This window comes from Triticum dicoccoides, chromosome 3A (assembly GCF_002162155.2).
Source record: "Triticum dicoccoides isolate Atlit2015 ecotype Zavitan chromosome 3A, WEW_v2.0, whole genome shotgun sequence".
In the NCBI taxonomy this organism is placed as follows: Eukaryota; Viridiplantae; Streptophyta; class Magnoliopsida; order Poales; family Poaceae; genus Triticum; species Triticum dicoccoides.
Genome location: NC_041384.1, coordinates 729,827 through 750,159, shown reverse-complemented (window position 1 = coordinate 750,159; position 20,333 = coordinate 729,827). Strand labels below are relative to the sequence as shown.

The following is a 20,333-nucleotide window of genomic DNA, read 5'->3' as shown; positions in this document are numbered from 1 at the left end:
CATGCCTGCTCGCACACTGATTGTAACCCCGATGCTACAACTCTCCTTCTGTCAATGAAAAGACACGCAACCTTTGCGTATAAGTGAAGAAAAAAAATGCAATCATATTGCATTCATTCAACAAGTCCACAGTCGAGTGAGGAAAATATTCAAGCAAGTCAAGGCTCTTCTTAGCCGAGGAGAGACCAAGTCCTGGTTCACTTTCACTCACTGTCACTCTCCCACTCTCTGCCAAACCAAAAGCTATCTCATTTCGCATGTTACTCTGCTCTGCTCTTTGGCTCCTTCCTCCTCGCTGCTGGCCGCTCTCCAAAACCACGGCCCCCATCGCCCTCCTCCTCCTCCTCCTCCCGCAATCATCCATAGCTTCGCAGCACCATCTTCATCCTCCCTAGCACGCGATGGGCCTCTTCGGCAGTAGCAGCGGCATGGGTAAGGGCAAGGGCACCCCCGGCGCCTCGTCCTCCCGTGCTCCTCCTCCCCCTCCTCCTCCGGCGCCGGCGCGTTTTCGCCTAGGTCGCCGGCGCCTGCACATCCCGGTGCACCAAGCGCGGTGGTGCTGGGAGTAAATGCAGCCGCTTCCCTACCCCGATGTGAAGCTACCGCACCACTGGCACCTGGATCCGCACCGGATCCCGGTGCCAGCGGTTCCGCAGACCCAGCGGGCGCACGACGAGGAGGTGCGCAGAGGCTGCGTGCAGCTCACGTCGGAGCAGCGGCGGATGCCGGAGTACGCCGCCGACTCTCCCAACTGGGAGGCTTGGTTTGCCCTCGAACACGAGGAGCAATGGCGTTCAGGCGTCGACGCCATCCCGCCGCCGTTTCCACCGCTGCCCACGCGGGTAGAGCCGGAGGAAATGGAGGCGGAGGCAGAGTACCAAGCCACCCTCGAGGAGGCCCTGCAGCACGCTCTGGAGGCTAGCCGTCTTGAGGAGGACGCACACTGGGATGGGCTGGAGCAAGCTCTTGCCCTGTGGGCGGAGGGGGACTTTGTCCACACCCGGCTCTTCGTCCTGCCTCCGCCCGTCGAGCCCAAGCCGGAGCCGACGCGGACAAGCTCCCCGCCTCCACCCACTTGGTCGGAGGAGGCCTACACTTGGACGGACGAATACCGCGAGTGTGTGAGCGCGCCTCCTGTCCACTTCGCCGCGACGCCGGCGCAGGAGGCGGCCCACCTTGAGCGTTGAAAGGCGCACTGGCTCCGCCAGGAGCAGGCCGACGGCGAGCGGCAGATGCGCTACGAGGCGATGCTGCAACGCGACGCGGAGGCGCTCCGGCTTTAGGAGGAGGAGAAAAAGCAAGTCAAGGCTGTTGGTAGTAGAGGAGAGACGATGGCTCTCAAGACCAAGTCCTGGTTCACTTTCACTTTCACCCACTGTCACTCTCCTACTCACTGTATCACTCTCTGCCAAACCATCCAAAAGCAATCTCATTTCGCATGTTACTCTGCTCTGCTATTTGGCTCCTTCCTCCCCGCTGCTGGCCGCTATCCAAAACCACGGCACCCATCGCCCTCCTCCTCCTCCTCCTGCAATCACCCGCAGCTTCGCAGCACCTTCTTCCTCCTCCCTCAGACACACACACCACCATCCTCTGCCGTTTCTTCCATTGGATGTGAATGGAAGGTCGGAGGACACTGGAATGTAGGGCCGGGTAAAGAAAAGGAGCAAGAAACGGCAGCAGCCGCCTGAAATCTCTCCCTCCGCCTTTACTCGCCGGGAGCCCCGGGCCTGATCTGATCCGATCTGATTCGGAGTGATTTCCGGGCGCCTCGTTTTCTAGCCGCCCGCTCCCCCCGGAGGCCAGAGCCGTGAGCTCCGCCGACGGGGAGAAAAGAAATGAAGAGCCTGCAGTGCTTCAAGCAGGGCGGCGGGGATGGCGCGGGGAGGCGGCTGGAGCGGCGGCTGTCGCTGGGGGACTACAAGAAGGCGGTGTCCTGGTCCAAGTACCTGGTGGCGCCGCCGGGGGCCAAGATCCGGGGCGGCGGCGAGGAGCTCTGGAGCGCCGACCTCTCCAAGCTCCAGATCCGCGCGCGCTTCGCCTCCGGCCGCCACAGCCGCGTCTACTCCGGCCGCTACAACGGCCGCGAGGTCGCCATCAAGATGGTCAGCCAGCCCGAGGAGGACGCCGCGCTCGCCGCCGAGCTCGAGCGCCAGTTCGCCTCCGAGGTCGCGCTCCTCCTCCGCCTCCGCCACCACAACATCCTCTCCGTACGCTCTCTACTCCCAACCCATTTTTTACCTTCTCTTTCAGCCATTGTTTTCACCACGGATTAGTTAGATTAGATTAGATTAGATATATATGAATCTGAATTGAGTAGTAAATTGGTTGTGTTGTTGGTGCCCATGCCTGAGGATTTGCCATCCCAACCGATCTTCACATTAAAGGTGCAAACTTTACGCTTTCGTCGGTTGGATCGACAAGGGGAAATAATTGTTCATGCCTCTTTACACTATGTATGCATGTATAACCTGAACAAGAGGGAAAGAACATGGCAGACAAGCTTCTTTCCCCTATCAATTTTATTGTTCTTTTTTGAGGAAAAAAAACAGTGGTCCTTCCTCGGCGATTTCCGTTAAAGAAACCGCGGGCCACAAAGCATCTACACTTATAAATTGTGAATTTCAGGTAGTAGTTAATGTTTGTGATGGTGAAATCCCTTGACACTTATGGATCTGCTGGAACAAATCTTTAGTAAGGCATGATTGTTTGTTTCCTCCATAGTAGTTCACTGTCTCCATACTGATTGCTGTCCATTCGTAAACCATGACTTTTAGTTGGCAATAGCACTTTGTACTTTTGCCTAAATTATGTTAGTAGAGCCCCTGTTTGTACAGTCTGGACGACTAAGTGCACCAAAGCAACCTTGCAAATATTTTTATTCTCTCTGTGGTTTTGGATGGCGGTAAAACGGAATATTTCGGACAAGAGTGTCGCAGAAGGCTTGACGAGTTCACGACACCTACAGCTCTGTACACGATAAGCCGATAACGTTAGATACATGGATTTTCTAATTAAAGTGGGTGGTGGACCATGTAGGGCGCGCCCACTCTTAAGTCTTAACTGCTTTCAGATGCAGAGAAAAGCGCATCTTATCGTTTAAGTGTTTAATAACGAGAATCGACTCGGAGAGTGATAGATAGATAGATAGTTCATGTGCAGATAAATATCAATCCCGCTTTTCCCTTTGCTAAGTGTGGCCCTGTCTCACTCGGCCCCACAAGTCACATGGAGAAAAGGTTTAGTTGGCTGCATCAAATGGATTATTAAGCTAGAAAGTTCAAACGGTATTATGGTTGGTACTACTTAAGTTCATACTGTTCTCTGTATCTGCTTTTAGGCACTGCCAACCTCCGAATATTCTCCATATCTCATACTGTGCTTTTCTATGAAGCAAAGTTTACATGCTGGGTTGTGAACATATGTCAGTAATAAGGTTGAAACAATTTTTCTTATGATCCATGTTGTATTTGAAATGATTGGAATACTTAGTTACTTTGGTGTATCAACCCTTCTTGTTAAGTCTCTGTTTGGAATGGAATATAATGGTAATCTTCTGATTTTGCAGTTCGTTGCAGCATGCAAGAAACCACCAGTGTTCTGTATCATCACTGAGTACATGGCAGGGGGTTCCCTTAGGAAGTATCTACACCAGCAAGAGCCTCATTCAGTCCCCATCGAACTAGTTCTGAAACTAGCTCTAGACATTGCCCGTGGGATGAGCTACCTGCACTCACAGGGGATACTCCATAGGGACCTGAAGTCAGAGAACGTGCTTCTCGGGGAAGATATGTCCGTCAAAGTGGCGGATTTCGGGATCTCATGTTTGGAGTCGCAGTGCGGTAGCGGCAAGGGGTTTACGGGGACCTATCGGTGGATGGCTCCTGAAATGATCAAGGAGAAAAACCATACTAGAAAAGTCGATGTGTACAGCTTTGGGATCGTCTTGTGGGAGATTTTAACTGCTTTGGTTCCATTCAGCGAGATGACACCTGAGCAGGCTGCTATAGCTGTCGCCCTCAAGGTATGTTTGTTGATGGACCACTTGTTTTATGTGTGGATGCTACTTTCTCGCTCCCAGATTCTGGAGACTAATTTTGATTCGTGGCATACCATGGTAGAATTGCTTGTCCGTCATCCGACAGATATCTTGTTTTATGTGCTTGATAAGTATACATAGCATGTTCGTCAGCTCAGTTTCGAGAATTGAAGTGTGTTGGTGTGCTCAGCTGTCAATGTTATTCTTCGCTGAATTTCGTGATAATTCCCCAATTTGTATTGTACAACAAACATAAATATCTGGCAAGTACCACCATAGGCATACTTCTTAAGTTTGGGCAAATATTTGTTTATTCTTACTGTCGATTTCTACATGCTTTTTGTAACACCAGCTAATTTTCTTTGCAGAATGCGAGGCCACCGCTACCTGCTTCGTGCCCTGTGGCCATGAGCCATCTGATATCTCAGTGCTGGGCGACAAACCCGGAAAGAAGACCTCAGTTTGACGATATCGTCACGGTCCTCGAGGGCTACAAGGAAGCGCTTGACAACGACCCGTCATTCTTCCTGTCATACATACCGCCTCCGCCGCAACACCACCCGCAGCACCAGCAGAGCCTTCTCCGGTGCTTCCCTCGGGTGAAATCAGTGCGACGGTCCGCTTCTCTCAAGGCATGATGTCTGCGGGCGGTGCTCCTCCTTCATCCTCGCCATGTATAATATGCACCTTTCTCTGAGTTTCTTCCTCTCTATGTGCCGGCCCTCTATTATTGCGGCATCTAGGCTTGCTCCAATTTCGTTTTTCCTTTCTTCTTGGTTATTATGATTGCCATCATTGATGATGCCGTCGAAGCCGCCGTGCGTTTCTATCTAGATATGACAAAGCAGTTCTCCCTGCAGATTATCTATCGGCTGCCGTCTACTTGTGACCGAGTGATGGAACCATGAACTAGCTAGCTTTTGTAATTGTAATTATAACTGAGCTCTTCATGAATCGTGTTCCTACTCTTTTATCTGCTTCAGCAAGAATTACCATTATCTTAGCCTTACATAACTGAGCTTCTCCGAAGGGATTGCCATTTTGTCGCACTACATGTAAAACTCCTGGGCATGAACTTTCTACCATGCTGCATCAAGAATACACAATGTTGTACAGATAGAAGGCAAAATTCCTGTCACATGAACTGGCTTTCATACTGTAAAATTCAAGGGAGAAGGGCATAATAGCATATTCAGTTTGATTTGCCTAGCGCCGACTTGTTGGATATTTGAGATCTTGGGAACAAATTGAAAAGAGACAGTCCCATAGAAGAGTAAAATGCGAGCAAACCCATAGAAGCAATCATCAACCTCAAACCTCCAGAAACAATTTGGTAGGTCCAGAAGCTCGCGTGCTGCGTGGCAAGCCTTAGCCGGTTCATATCCAGGCTCAGGAGAAAGGCCCCGCCGCTTTATCGAGTCCTGTGCAAGAACGAGTTCTACTGGAGCGGATAAGGTGAGGGCCGTGTTCGAAGACCTCAAGCGCCTCCTACAATCCAACCCATTGCTCGCCTCCCCCACATAATCCGAGCCGCTGTTACTATACATATCCACTACCACGCAAGTGGTAAGCGTGGTTACAACGGTGGAAAGGGAAGAGTGGGGAACAACATCCCTAGTTTCATCTTTATGTTCTCTGTATCATGTGATAAATAATTTGTATAATTAACAATTTGTGTGATGAACTATGTAATAATTTGATGTTTTGGATTGATAAATTTAATGTTATGTTTGTAGTATTTGTATTGTTTTGTTCTGTAATTATTTGAGATGAGTTTGATATGAATATGTTCGTTAAATATATATGCAATTGTCGTGCCTAATATAGGGCAGCTCTTGGAGCAGTTTTGTGCCCTATTTTAGGGCTGTTGTTGGAGCAAAAAGAATTCAAGTGAGGCAAAACCAACTTCTTGGTGTGCAGTAACTATTTTTTGCTGTTCTATTATAGGGATGTTGTTAAAGATGCTCTAAGGGACAGAGACTTGGAAGTGCTTTGATGTATCTTTTAGTTTCATCGCGTTTTGTGTCACTGCCACGTGAAAGACTCAAGTGAACGATTCATAAATCTTTTACAATTCAGTAAATGGCACAAATTAACAATAATTTCATGGATAAGATGCCCACCCCCCAGTAGATAAATGGTTTCGGTGCTAATCTACCCAATTTCTCTTTCAAAATTTACTTATATTTCCATAGAGTTCCTTTTTTATAACTTGAAAACATATTGCAATAAAGAACCACTGAAAAAAATCACATGTGCATGATAATCTTCAATTCAGTTCAGCCTCCCGCCGTTGTCTTCCTCCTCCTCAAGCTTCTTGGATGTGTACAGCTTATATAAGTAACAATATACCAATTGTAACCCAAAGGAATTCATCACACGTACATAAATAATAAGTGTTTCACCTACATGAATATTGATTTCCCCTTTATATATACCCTTTTCTTTGAAGACTAGTAGATGGTATGTTGTGTGCCTTCACTTTGTTTTAACTCATTGGTAGCACTAGCTTAGTCCATCAAGTAGGCAACAACTACACAAACAACAAGGTATACATGAGAGAAGACAAAGAGTCAAATGGACACATAACTGGGAATAGGAGGCATCAGTAACCGTGTTGGAGTGACTATCTTATATGTGACGAGACTGAAACCACTGTCATGCCGTGTCTTCATGTCGAATCATGGGAGCTGCCAAAACTGCATGGAAGAAATGCAAAAAATGATAAGCATTATAAATGCAAAAAATGATCAAAAAATGATATTGTGCACGGGAATGCTACGCAAGTAGAAATGACTTTCTTGTTGCTAGAGACAGCTACCTAACATGGCTTTGATGTAAGTTTGAGTTTCACCACAATCGGCGTTGCTACCGTTCGAGGAAATCAAGTGAGGAATGTTCATATACTTCATACAATCTAGTTAATGGAGCAATTCAGTAACAATATTCCCAATTGCGGAGACGCACCAAAAGAAAATCCGCTACAGAGCATATGAATTTTATTAATTGCTACTCTAACCAATTTCCCTTTGAATAGTTATTTATACCCATATGAAAAAAAAGCACCTATGAAGATAAAAGACATGTGAATAATAATATTCAGTTCAGCTGCCCAACGTCGTCTTCTCCTACACCTTGCAATAGTTCATACCCATCGTAACTCAAAGGAATTCATCAGACATAGATAATAATAAGTGCTTTACCTACACGAGTATTGGTTCCCCCTATATATGTACCCCTTTCTTTGAACAAGAGTAGATAGCATGTTGTGTTGTTTCACTTTCTTATAATTGGTCAGTAGCACTAGCGTAGTCTATCAAATAGGCGATGACCACCCAAACAAACAGAGGATGAATGAGAAAAATAAAGTCAAATGGGCACACAACAGGGAATTGGAGGTGTTGGTAATTGTTTTGAAACATCGATTCTAGCAAGTGGATTGAAATGACCGTCACCCCGAGCGAGCGAGCGGCTGAAATTGCATCGATCGAATGCTCAAAATTGAAAGAACGACTTCCGTGTTTTTCTAACACTTCATAGCGCGCAAGTGCTCATATATACACGAATACACTCATCCATATGAACGCACACACGCACACCATACCCCATATGAGCACCGTAGAGAGTCTGAGCCAGCATTGTCATCTTGAGATTTTACGAAGCCACCGTAGGCACCTCATAGTCGACAGGACGTCTCTTCCCAGTGAACGCATATCGCAGGAAATCATGAAATAAATTCTGGATATATGCGAGCATCGGGACAGCTACCTAAGACCTTTGCCAAATTATACCCACTTTCGTATGTACACGTCGTACAGATACCTTCTGTATGAGGCTCTCTGCTTTTGTTCTCGCGTGCCTGGCCGGACCATTTAGTCAAGTCCGTCAGTTTTATGTAGAAAAAATACTGCAAAAAAGGAGATCATGAGGACTCAAACTCAAGTCTTCGCACAAGTGCCTTTGATTTCATATAGCATGAATTATATAAGAACAAACAACAATGTTCATATGTAGAAAACATTTCTGAAAAAACCCAAAACTTTTCTTGAAAAAAATGTGAACAATTTAGAAATGCTGAATACTTTAAGGAAATATCTAATAATTTATGAAGATCCATTTTTTTGAAACATTTTAACTATTATCGAAACTCAAAACATATTTACAAAAAAATTGGAAATTGTTTGGGATTCCGAACATTTTTCAAAAATATAAACAATGACTGTAACATTGAATAGTTTATCAAAAATGAGATTTTTTTTGAAAATTCCAAACATTTTTAGAAAACATGAAAAAGATTTTTTTTAAACAAGGACAGGTTTTGAAAACATGAGACCATTTTTAGAAACCCCGAGCAACATTTGGAAAAGGAAAAGAATGGATCTGTGAAGAATTTTTTAAAGCGGTAACATTTTTTTAAATCCTGATTTTTTTATAATTTGTTAAAAATATAAACAAGAATACTTTTTAACTTTTGATATTTTTTAAAAAGCCCAATTGTTTTTACATTCTCGCTATTTTTTTTGAAATCACATTTTTTAAAATACCACATTTTTTGAATTTTCATTTTTTATAACATGAACTATTTTTGAATTAGATTTTTTCCAAAACATGAACATTTTTTAAGAAATGCAAACAATTACTCATATTTCCAACAGGTGCGTGATGGGCGCGATGCTAGGCGTAGTTGGGCGAAGGCCTAACCGTTTTTTTCTATATTTTTGTTATTCTTTTCATTTTTTACTTCATGCTTCTTCTTTTTGAACTTTATATATCTCTTAGGAACCAGTTCAAAATTGGAAATATTGTTCGGAAACCAAAATAACAGTTTAAGGAAGTGTTTCAAATTATTTTTTGTCAAATATTTATTAAATGTTTTTTAAGAAAATCATTTACTATTTTCAAATTTATCCCTTTGTATTTATTAGTTGTGTTAAAAACTTAGAATAAAAGTTTTCAATGCCTATTTAAATTATGATTTTGAATACGTTTTCCCTTCAAATCTGGAATGGATGCATACCAGGGGCATTTCCACCTGCTTGCAAAAGTTGATGTCATTTCAGGAATATCCAAATCTAGATCATGAACAAATAATTTAAAAAACATGAACATTTTTCGAAATTCCTAAATATTTAGAAAATTTTAAGTATTATTTGAAACAACAGGAATATTTTCCAGTATTCTAGACAACATTCTGAATTTTGAATAGATTTCAAAAAAACTAATAAATTTAAAAAAAATAGAAAAATGATTTAACAAAAGAAGAAAAGAAAAACGAAAAAGACAAAAAAAAATGCTTAGCTAAGATCCTTTCATGGCAGGATCGCTAGACTCTGTGCCATGGGCACCATGGGCACCATGGCTGGTTCAGCTAATGGCGAGAATGGTTAAGGGGCCGAAGCACATTGATCTTGGAATGTCACTGTTTTTTAGCAGCAATTCATATGATCTTGGAATGTCAGTGTGAAGGGGCCAGTGTCACGGTGTTACATCATAAATTCACTGTTCACCATCTCCATTGTTGCCTCTCCGATGATGCATGAGTAGTTCTTTGTAGACCTTCGGGTCCGTAGTTAGTAGATTGATGGCTTTCTCTCTCTCGCTGAATTCTCAATATAATGGTCTTTTGGAGATCCATATGACGTAACACTTTTTGCGGTGTGTTTGTTGGGATTGATGAACTTTGAGTTTATGATCTGATCTATCTTTTTATATCCATGAAAGTATTTGAGTTTCTTTGATCTCTTTTATGCATGATTGCTTATAGCCTCGTATTTCTTCTCCGATATTTGGGTTTTGTTTGGCCAACTTGATCTATTTATCTTGCAATGGGAAGAGGTGCTTTGTAGTGGGTTCGATGTTACGGTGCTTGATCCCAGTGATAGAAGGGGAACCGACACGTATGTATCATTGCTACTAAGTATAAAACGATGTGGTCTATCTCTACATATATAGATCTTGTCTACATCATGTCATCATTCTTATTGCATTACTTCGTTTCTCCATGAACTTAATGCAGTAGCACTACTAGGGAAAACCCTAGTAGTAGCGCGGGAAGCCGCGCTACCAATAAGGCGCTACAGCTATTACTTAGCAGTAGCGCGTGCGACAAGCGCTACTGCTCAGACACATAGCGGCAGCGCTTGTTCTATCCCGCGCTGCTGTTAATCTAGCTAGTTGTAGCTTGTTTACTATCCATCGCTACTAGTACTCTTTTTTTATTTTTAGTGTATTTATACGCCGTTATGCAAATTTTGGTACAATACCAATTATGAGGTTTATATCATTATGTCCATAACAGTGTGTCAAATGAAGGTGGATTAGGTTCAAGTGGAGACAATATGTGGTGCATGTCAAAAGTATACTACTAATCCAAACTTGATCTAGTTTGGACTAGTAGTACTTTCGATGTGCACCACATGTTGCCTCCACTTCAATCTAATCTGCCAACACAAGCTATTTAATCACCATCATTGTCATTACCACCAACAGTATTTATTTAATCACCATAGTCATAGTGTAACACATCATCATCTTCAAACTTATTCTAGCTAGCTAATCACCACCAACACTAGATGCGGTAGCTATCTAATCACCACCAACACTAGCTAATAATAATCATCATAGTCATTACCACCAACACTAGCTATTTAATCATCATAGTCATAGTGTAGCACATCATCATCTTCAAACTCATTTCTAGCTAGCTAATCACTCCTGCTGCTCTCTCTCAGGTAAAATAACATAAAACATGTGTAGCTCTCCTCCTTCATCAAGTTGGAGCATGCAGATGAACCAGTCTCGTAATCGTGGGCTGCGCTTCTGATTGCTGCCCCCTAGTACTTCTCTGCGTTCCTCCATCACAAATTTGGTCCAGTCTTTCACTATTAAGACTTCCTCGCTCTTAGAAATCTTGAATGCACTAAAGTGCATTGTAGGATATCTTGGCTGTAAGCTAACAATACTCATGCTACCATTAGTCTCGATCCCATGAGGCACAACATTCATCGGGAGTCCTTGTTGAAGAACATCGTATAGTAACATACTTAGCAATGAAGTTTAGCTTAAAAAAATGTATGCAAAAGATGCACTAAGGACAAATAGTAAAAATCTTACCATCTTTCCTAAATAGATGTGACCGTAGTTCATTACGAACACTATTGGTCGCACATTTTCAGTACTAACATTTCTAAGTGCAGGAAGAAAATTTGTCTTGACAGTATCAAGATCCTCAAGCCATGAAACATAATGACTTAGCTCCTCGCAGTTTAGTTCAGCCCCGGGACAGTAGTAGGTCCTGTCTATCAAGTGTTGGACATGTTTGCTTGAACCGAAATAAGTTGACAATAGAAATTAGTTGTCAACTATTTTTGAATAAACAATATCAAAGACATAAATATGATTGAGAAACTCACATAATGATATAACTGGAGGCGTCTGCACATCAACCCAGATGTCGGTATTACCTTCAATATCATCTTCTGGACGGATATCAAAGGTGATAACTATATCAGGCTCAAATGCATAAGTCTTGCATAGTGCTCGCCAAGTTTTGCATCCAAAATAGGTGTAGTCGTCTGCATTGTATAATTTTGCATGGAAAATATAACCATGCTCGGTTTTCAAGTAAACTTTCTTTACCTCCATTGTACGACTGAAACCTATCTTATCCAAGACAAAAACTCTTGCATGACAGGGATACGCTAGTAGAATAGTAAAAAAAATTATGAGTTGAAGCAAATGAAGCATATGTCATGCTTAATTACGAAAAAAGACTTGTCGTTGTGACTTACTGTATCCACTTCGAAGTTCACGTCCAGCTTGATGCTGAAGCGCCTATCATCAGCTAGAAATATTCCATCGCACAGGCCACGCTCGTCTTCGCAGTATTTGCAAATACCGAAATCCTTTTCGTTGTCAGACATTTCCTATGTTCATAGTTGAAACATTAATTGAAAATCGATTAAAGACAACTCCAGGATACTCAAAATATCTTATAGGACTGATATTGACTTGAGCATTCAATAAGAAAAATCAAATCATAAAATAAATAAGTAATCAAATTAGCATGCATTCAATAAGCAAAAGTAAATCATATCATGTGTCCGTACATCGTTGTATATTATCACTAATACATCCCGAATAGTATCATACATATAAAATCACTAATACAACTAAAACCCTAGCGCACGACAGGTATCGGCATGGGCGGTGGACACCCAAAGAGAAGGAACCATCACAGGATCGTATCTCCAGTGAGATCCCTGGAGAACCTGTGCTCCAACGCAAACAAGTAAAGACGGACGTGCGCGTCCTCCTCACTGACACAGTGACGCACCACCTCTGCGGGGTCCTCGAGCCTCTGGACCATCACTGGCCCACGCGACTGCCACCAAAGAAGGTACGGGTGAACGTCAGGCTGACTCCTCACCAACCTGCACCCCCGATAGGTAGCGCCTACCAGTACCACCCCGGCGGAGCCCAGTCCCGGACATGGCCCATCTGGTGATGCAGGTGTCCTCTGCCGACTCGACGACGAGGATGCAGGATAGGCATCATCAACGTCAATGCGCGAAAAATTGCTTTAACTAAAAAAATAACAACAAATTTGACATGTTCAACTAGTTCTATTAATTCAACTAGTTCTTACGATTAAATCTAGTTAATTAATTCTATACCTAATAAAATGAATAATGACATAAAAAAAGGCCTATGCTTTGCAGGAACGTTGACTCCTTCCCGGTGTGGCAAATCCCGGGCACTCGATATGTCCTAGTTTGTAGCACAAGTCATGCCGAAATTCACGGATAATTTCGGCATGACTTTTGCTAAAAAGTGGACAAATCGAGAACCTGAAATTTGCCAGAACGGAAATGAATCAACATTCCAGCAAAACATAGGCCACTCGGCTTCATTTCCTGGAAACAACAAAGCCACTTGGGCACAATCGAACCACTTCAACAATGGAATATGCAAATGAACATCAATGACATATATCATATAACAACAATATGCAAATGAAATTACTGTTTAGGCATTTTCATAAAAATTTGCCATAGCTAATTTCCTAAAAAAATTGCTAATCATTTTTCCTAAATGCTAAAAAATGCCTACTGCCCTAAACAAATCTAGGGTTCATATGAACACCTAGGGTTCATATGAACATCAACACAGCATCAACACATATATAAATTGCCCTAGCAGAGAGAGGACGGTAGGGGAGAGGAGAGGCAGAGGCTTACGGTGACTGCGGCGAGGGAGGGGCAGGCGGCGTCGAGGTCGGGGTCGGGGGCGGCGTCGAGGTCGAGGTCGGGGGCGGCGTCGAATCCGGGGTCGGGGGCGGTGTTGAGGCGGGAGAGAGATGGGAGAGCGCGCGGCGGCCGACGGGCGACGGCGGCGGCGACAACGGAGGAGTTGTGATTGGGGAAAGTGGCTGTTGGGAAGAACGAATCGAGCGGTTTAGTCAGAAGTAGCAGTAGCGCGTTCCAGGAAGTGCGCTACTGCTAACATAGCTACAGCGCGTTCCTCGCGCTACTGCTATACCATTCTCTTTTTTTTTCACTTTTTTATTTATTTTTCTTTACATTTTATTTTTTTCCTTTCACCTTTTTGTATTTCTTTCATTTTCATTTACTCTTCTATTTTTTCTTTCCATTTAATTTTATTTACTTTAGCAGTAGCGCCTCTCAGCGGAAACGCGCTGCTACAAAGCAAATAGCGGTAGCGCGGTTCGGCGAAGATCGCTACTACTATGTGCAGCCTATCGGCTAAGCCATGTGAATTTTAGTAGTATCGCTTTTGTACTCGGGCGCGCTACTGCTATAACTGTATCTGTAGCGCAGTTTAAAATACCGCGCTGCTGCTAATTAGCACCAGCGTGCATTTTTAGCCCGCGCTACTGCTAATGTTCTATGTATAAGGTTTTCCCTAGTAGTGTAGATGCATGCTGGATAGTGGTCGATGTGTTGAGTACTAGTAGTAGATGCAGGCCGGAGTCGGTCTACTAATCTTAGACGTGATACCTGTGTAATGATCATTGCCTGAATATCGTCATGATTATTTGGAGTTCTATCAATTGCCCAACAGTAATTTGTTCACCCACCGTTTGCTATTTTTCTCGAGAGAAGCCACTAGTGAAACATACGGCCTCCGGGTCTCTTTTCTCATATTATTTGCGTTTGCGATCTATTTTCCTTTGCTTTTATTTTCAGATCTATTAAACCAAAAATACAAAAATACCTTGCTGCAATTTATTCTTATTTATTTTATTTGGCGTTCGATCTATCAATCTACTATAATTTTATTCACGTATTTGCCCATCTTGGGGCGCCGCTACCCGCAAGGGATTGACAACCCCTTTTACACGTTGGGTTGCGACATGTTGTTATTTGTGTGCAGGTGCTGTTTTACGTTGTGTTGCTTGGTTCTCCTACTGGTTTGATAACCTTGGTTTCAGATCTAAGGGAAATACCTACCGCCGTTGTGCTTCAAGCCGACGTAGCTTCAAGCCGCATTAGGGAGAAGTAGTGAGGAAGAAGCAAAGTGAGGAAGAGAGGAGGTGGTTGCTAGGGGAAAGTGAGGAAGAGAGGATGCACTAGTAGAAAAAGGTCCTATTGTCCCGGTTCATAAGGGCCATTTGTCCAGGTTTTTGAACCGGGACTAAAGGGTCGTTACTAAAGCCTTAGGCCTTTAGTCCCGATTCTTACACGAACCGGGACAGATGGGCCTCCGCGTGGCCGATGCTGCGAGCCTAGGCAGGAGGGCCTTTGGTCCCGGTTGGTGGCACCAACCGGGACCAAATAGGCGTCCACGCGTCAGCAGCTGGCAGGAGCTGAGGTTTTTGTTTTTTCTGAAAGGGGATGGTTTAGGGGGTAAATTAGGGTGATTTTTTTGAATCATATAATTTAGGGTGTGTTAGCTAGCTAATAGAGAGAAGTGTCCTCTCTTATCTCCGTGCTTGGTTTACCAACGCTACTGCTATGCCGCCTAAACATGGCTTGGCTTAGACTAAGGTGAAGGCAACATGTCTGGTGCATGTCGAAAGTAATACTAATCCTAACTTGATCAAGTTTGGATTAGTACTACTTTCGACATGCACCACACACATGTTGCCTTCACTTCAATCCAATCCATGTTCATTTCACCCACTGATATATAATAACTCTTCATGCCCGCATCATGCATCACCATAATAATAAGTCCTATTAACCATCATCATACAACTTCTACTCGTTATTAATAACAAGTCATACGATCATCATCCTCATAGTCATCGAACCAACCCCACTTAATTGTTCTAGGCACATGATCATCAGTATTAGGTAGGACCTAAATACCCTCTTTAAGGTAAAATAGCATAAAACAATATAGACCCTAACTCTCCATTATGGAGAATGGAGATCACCCTGTCTCCAATTCTTGCGCTTTGCTTCCTTTTGCTTCGAAGAACCTCCTTACGACTGTCCATATATTTTTTCCATTCTTTGATTTGCATGTCTCCATTTCTTTTAGAAATCCGGTATGGATAGTTGAGATTCGTAGGATGACCTGGCTGTATGTTCAAAACATTAAGGCTACCTTTCTGATACATCAAATGAGGCACACAATCCTCTGGGATTATCTGTTGAAAAACATAGTAATAACTTCATAGTTAGCAAATGATGTGCTAGTTTTAGAAGTATGCAAAAGATGCACGGATGTTGTAATAGTTAAAAATCTTACAAGGGTATCTCCATAGTAGTTACCGTAGTTCAACACGTGCACTAGTGGCACATATTGACCATAATGTTGAGGAGTTTGACTGTAGATATTGTAATTATCAAGATCAATACAAAATGCGATTAGATGATTTTTCTCCTGATAAGTTAATTCGGAGCCTTCAGTGTAGTAGGTTCTGTCTACCATCTTCCGCACATTCTTTGAAGAATGAAAATAAACTGTCAATGGAAATAAGCTGTCAACTATTTTGAAATGAACAATATAAATTAGCTAATAACTATGTTTGAGAAACTCACATAGCGGTAGAATTGTAGGCGTATCAACAAGGACCCAAATGTTCATATTGTCTTGCTCGATTTCAGGATCACCAAGATCCATGGTGACAAGCATATCCTCATGAAAACCATACATCTTGCAAAGTGCTTCTCATTTTTTGCATCCAAAATGAGTTACACTCTCAGAATTGTACAACTTTACTTCAAAATCCACACCATGATTGGTCTGTAGGTGAATTTTCTTTGTTTCGAAACTTTCATGGTCTTCAAAACCCATCCTCTCCAAGTCATAGCGTCTTCCATGGCATGGGATAAGCTAGTCGAATTGTAAAAGATGAAAATTACACGTTGAAACAGTTGAAGTCGTTCTTAATTACGAAAAAAACAGTTGTCGCCGTTGCATACCGTTTCAACATCGAAGGTCTCCTCCAGATTAATGCTGAAGCGCCGATCTTCGTCCAGGTGAGGCCTGTCGCACAGACCTCGGTCGTCGTGGCACCAAACGCACTCCCCCGAGAGACTTTCGTCGACCGAGTACGACATTTCCTATGTTCATAATTCAAATATTAAACTTACAATTAAATCTTATCGGACTCATATTGACATGGAGATTTGGCTGATCTCACCTCAAGGTCGGAGGGGGGACGGTGACGTGGACGACGGCGGGGATGATGGAGGGTCTCCTAGATTTCTGCAAAAACAAAAACCCTATAAGAGCTATCACCTAATCAAATGCATACGCCTTGCATAGTGCTCCGCAATTTTAGCATTCAAAGTAGGAGTACTTTTCCAATTTGAGCATTCAATAAGCAAAACCAAATCGTAAAATAAAGTAGTATTCAAATTAGCATGCATTCAATTATAAGCAAAACTATATCATCTCTTGCGTCCGTACATCGTCGAATATTATCACTAATAGACCTCGAATACTATCATACATATAGCATCGCTAATACAGCTAGCTAGAACCGTAGCGCCCGACGGGTATCGGCGCAGGCGGTGGACACCCAAAGAGAAGGAACCATCACATGATCATAGCTCCAGTGAGATCCCCGAAGAACCTGCCAGGTATTGTCGAACCTGCCTCCAACGTAACCATGTAGCGACGGACGTGCTCGCCCTCCTAGCTGACATGGTGACGTACCACCTCCGCGGTGTCCGGAAGCCTCGGCATCGTCACTGGCCCACGCGACCGCCACTAAACAAGGATCGGGTCAACGACGGGCTGGCTCATCACCAACCTACGCCCCCGGAAGGTAGCACCTCCCAATACCAGCCCGGCAGAGCCCAGTCCCAGACATGGCCCATCTGATCAAGCCGGCCTCCTCCACCGAGTCAACGACGAGGATGCGGGATAGGCATCGTCGACGTCGATGTGGGAATAATTTCTTGAACTAAAAAAATAAACTAGTTCTATTAATTTTCTTGCTAAAAATAAACAACTTCTATATATAGTAAAATAAAGTAGTTTTATTAAATCAACTAGTTCGATTACTAAGCACTTACTATAAATAAAATAAAGTAGTACTTACTAAAAATAAACTACTTCTATATATAGTAAAATAAAGTAGTTTTATTAAATCAATCAACTAGTTCGACTACTAAACACTTACTATAAATAAAATAAAGTAGTACTTACTAAAAATAAACTACTTCTATAGTAAAATAAAGTAGTTTTATTAAATCAACTAGTTCAACTACTAAGCACTTATTATAAATATATAAAATAAAGTAGTACTTACTAAAAATAAACTACTTTAACTAGTTATACTATTTATCGACCCCCCTCATGTCGAAGTTATCGGGGAGGGGGTATATCGACAACGACATACCTGATAAAAAATAAGAAGAGGAAGAAGAAGAAGAAAAAAAGAGGAGAAGAAGAAAGGAACAAAGGAGAAGATCAAGGAAAAAAAAGAAGAAACAGAAGAGGAGAATAAGAAAGGAATAGAGGAGAAGAAGAAAAAATAGAATATTCTCCTCTATTCCTTTCTTCTTCTCCTCTTTTTTTCTTCTTCGTTGTCTTCCATCATAACCCCTATTTCTCCCTGCCTCGTCCAAACATTATAGTGTGGCATGAAACCCTTATAAAGTAGGTGGGTGTGAAGGATTTTCCGGTCAGAGTAAGACTTCGTATTCCCACAATTAGGGCATGGACAACACATAAAACCATTCTGCTTGTTTGCCTCAGCCACTTCGAGAAAATTATGCAGGCCCTTATTGTACTCGGAGGTATGTCTGTCACCGTACATCCATTGCTGGTTCATCTGCGTGCATTATATATAATTATGTGTGTCAAAAGTAAGAAAATTAGACAAGTATCTATCTAAAGTAAGAATTTTTTCTTTCATAAAGAAGATAAGAAAAAGAGGCTCACCACCACGGTGGTGCCGGCGACGAGATCGGCGCATGCGATCGACGGCGGTGAAGACGGGGACGAGGTGTGACGGACCGCTAAATCTAAACAAATCTCGGAAGAAATGGAGCTCAGAGGTCGAGCTTCGAGAGGAGAAAATTTAACTAGCGTGGCTCGGGCATTTCATCGAACACCTCACGTGCATAGGAGGTGAGCTAGAGCACCCAAATGCCCTCCCCTCGCCGGCCAAAAAAAACAGAGCAGTGTGGACTGCTTTGCTCGCCGGCGAGGGGGTATATATAGGCAACTCATTTGTCCCGGTTCGTGGCTGGAACCGGGGCTAAAGGCCCCCTTCTATCCCGGTTCTAGGCACAAACCGGGACCAATGGCTGTGGGCCAGGAGCGAGGCCCATTGGTCCCGGTTCGTGACTAGGACCGGGATAAATGGGTCCACATAAACCGGGACAAATGCCTCCCGAGGCCCGGCCGGGCCCCTGGGCGCACGAACCGGGACGTATGCCCCCATGGGTCCCGGTTTTTGACTGAACCGGGACTAACGGGCTTGGCAAGCTCGAACCAAATCCCTGTTTTCTACTAGTGATGGGGGAGGGGAGGGGGAGGAAAAAGGTGGTATGGCTGCGGCTTAGCAGTAGCGCTAGGTGTAAAATGCGCTACTGCTAATAAGATAGCAGCAACACGCTTCTGGCATACGCGGTACTGCTAAGCGGGGCCAGCCATGTGGCCAGGTTCGAAATTAGTAGTAGCGACATGCAAAAAAAGAGCGCTACTACTATTAGTTTAGAAGTAGCGTGTTTAGCTTGGGCACGCTAGTTCTAAACCTAGGGTGGCGGGAACGGTCGGGCAATTTTAGTAGCAGCGTGGTTCTACCGAGCAGTGCTACTGCTAAGTTGGTAGCAGTAGCGCGTGTTTGGGGCCTGCACTACTGCTAATTAGCAGTAGCGCCTCTTCCTGACCCGCGCTACTGCTAAGATTCTATGTATAAAGTTTTCCCTAGTAGTGATTCATGAAATCAAAGATTCAAAAAGTTTATTGTGTGCTCAATACAAGTGTGCCACATCACGAGGGTATGTGCATAGGTTATCCAAAGAGAAACTGCAAATAGTGTTTGTGTTGATGCAACAGTGTTGGACAATTTCTTCCGCCTCAACCACATGTTGAACAGCTGTGTTTGTGGGATACTTTTCATAAACTAGACTAGGCGAATTTTTTCTGTCAATTTAAGAAAAGCCAAATTTATCCACTCCCTATGGAAATTAGTAATCATTAGATCTTTTTTATTGTGTGCTAACATGTAATTCACATAAAATGTGACCGTTCAACACACATTTGTTTGTAGGGAACCCAAATTTTTATTTCTCACTCAATTGATATTTTCTTAAATGTTAATCAATACGATCTAAAAGCCTTACAACAAATAAGATCCAAAACAACTGGTAATCGTAAGCTAGGAGTAGCATGATTTGAATATAGTAAGTGGCATGAAATGTAAGTCATTGGAAGTCCTAGATAGGAAAGTAGAGTAGGCACAGATCCTCCACAAAAGGCAAAATGTATATGAAAAAAGATTGATTGAACTTTCCAACGGACTCGTTCCATGAGTAAACGATTGAATAGGATTCGCTTGGGCAATACATGACCCTAAATGTGATTGTGCATATATGTACTAACGTGAAACAGCCACCTAAAAATGATAGAAGCAAATATGATTATGGTCAACAAAATAGAAAAATAATGACTGCATGGTGGCATGATGGAATAAAGGGAAACTAATCATAGTTTGATATATTAGTTGTTTTCGTCTATATTAGGTGTCCATATTTTCAGTTAGCCCACCTAGAAGGAATTATCCACATTTATAAACTATCACGTAGACACTATTAGAAAACTCATCGGCTTAATTCTAACGTAAAATGATTCTATCCATCAA

General features: G+C 43.0%; 1 protein-coding gene across 1 annotated transcript; it reads left to right on the top strand.

Moving 5' to 3' along the window:
* Window positions 1-1,404: 1,404 nt before the first annotated feature.
* Window positions 1,405-5,018, top strand: LOC119266571 (serine/threonine/tyrosine-protein kinase HT1-like). The gene is made up of 3 exons (XM_037547802.1): window positions 1,405-2,210; window positions 3,569-4,024; window positions 4,408-5,018. Exons 1-3 carry the CDS (start codon window positions 1,839-1,841, stop codon window positions 4,675-4,677), a joined length of 1,098 nt encoding a protein of 365 aa, XP_037403699.1. The 5' UTR covers window positions 1,405-1,838; the 3' UTR covers window positions 4,678-5,018.
* Window positions 5,019-20,333: the final 15,315 nt, after the last annotated feature.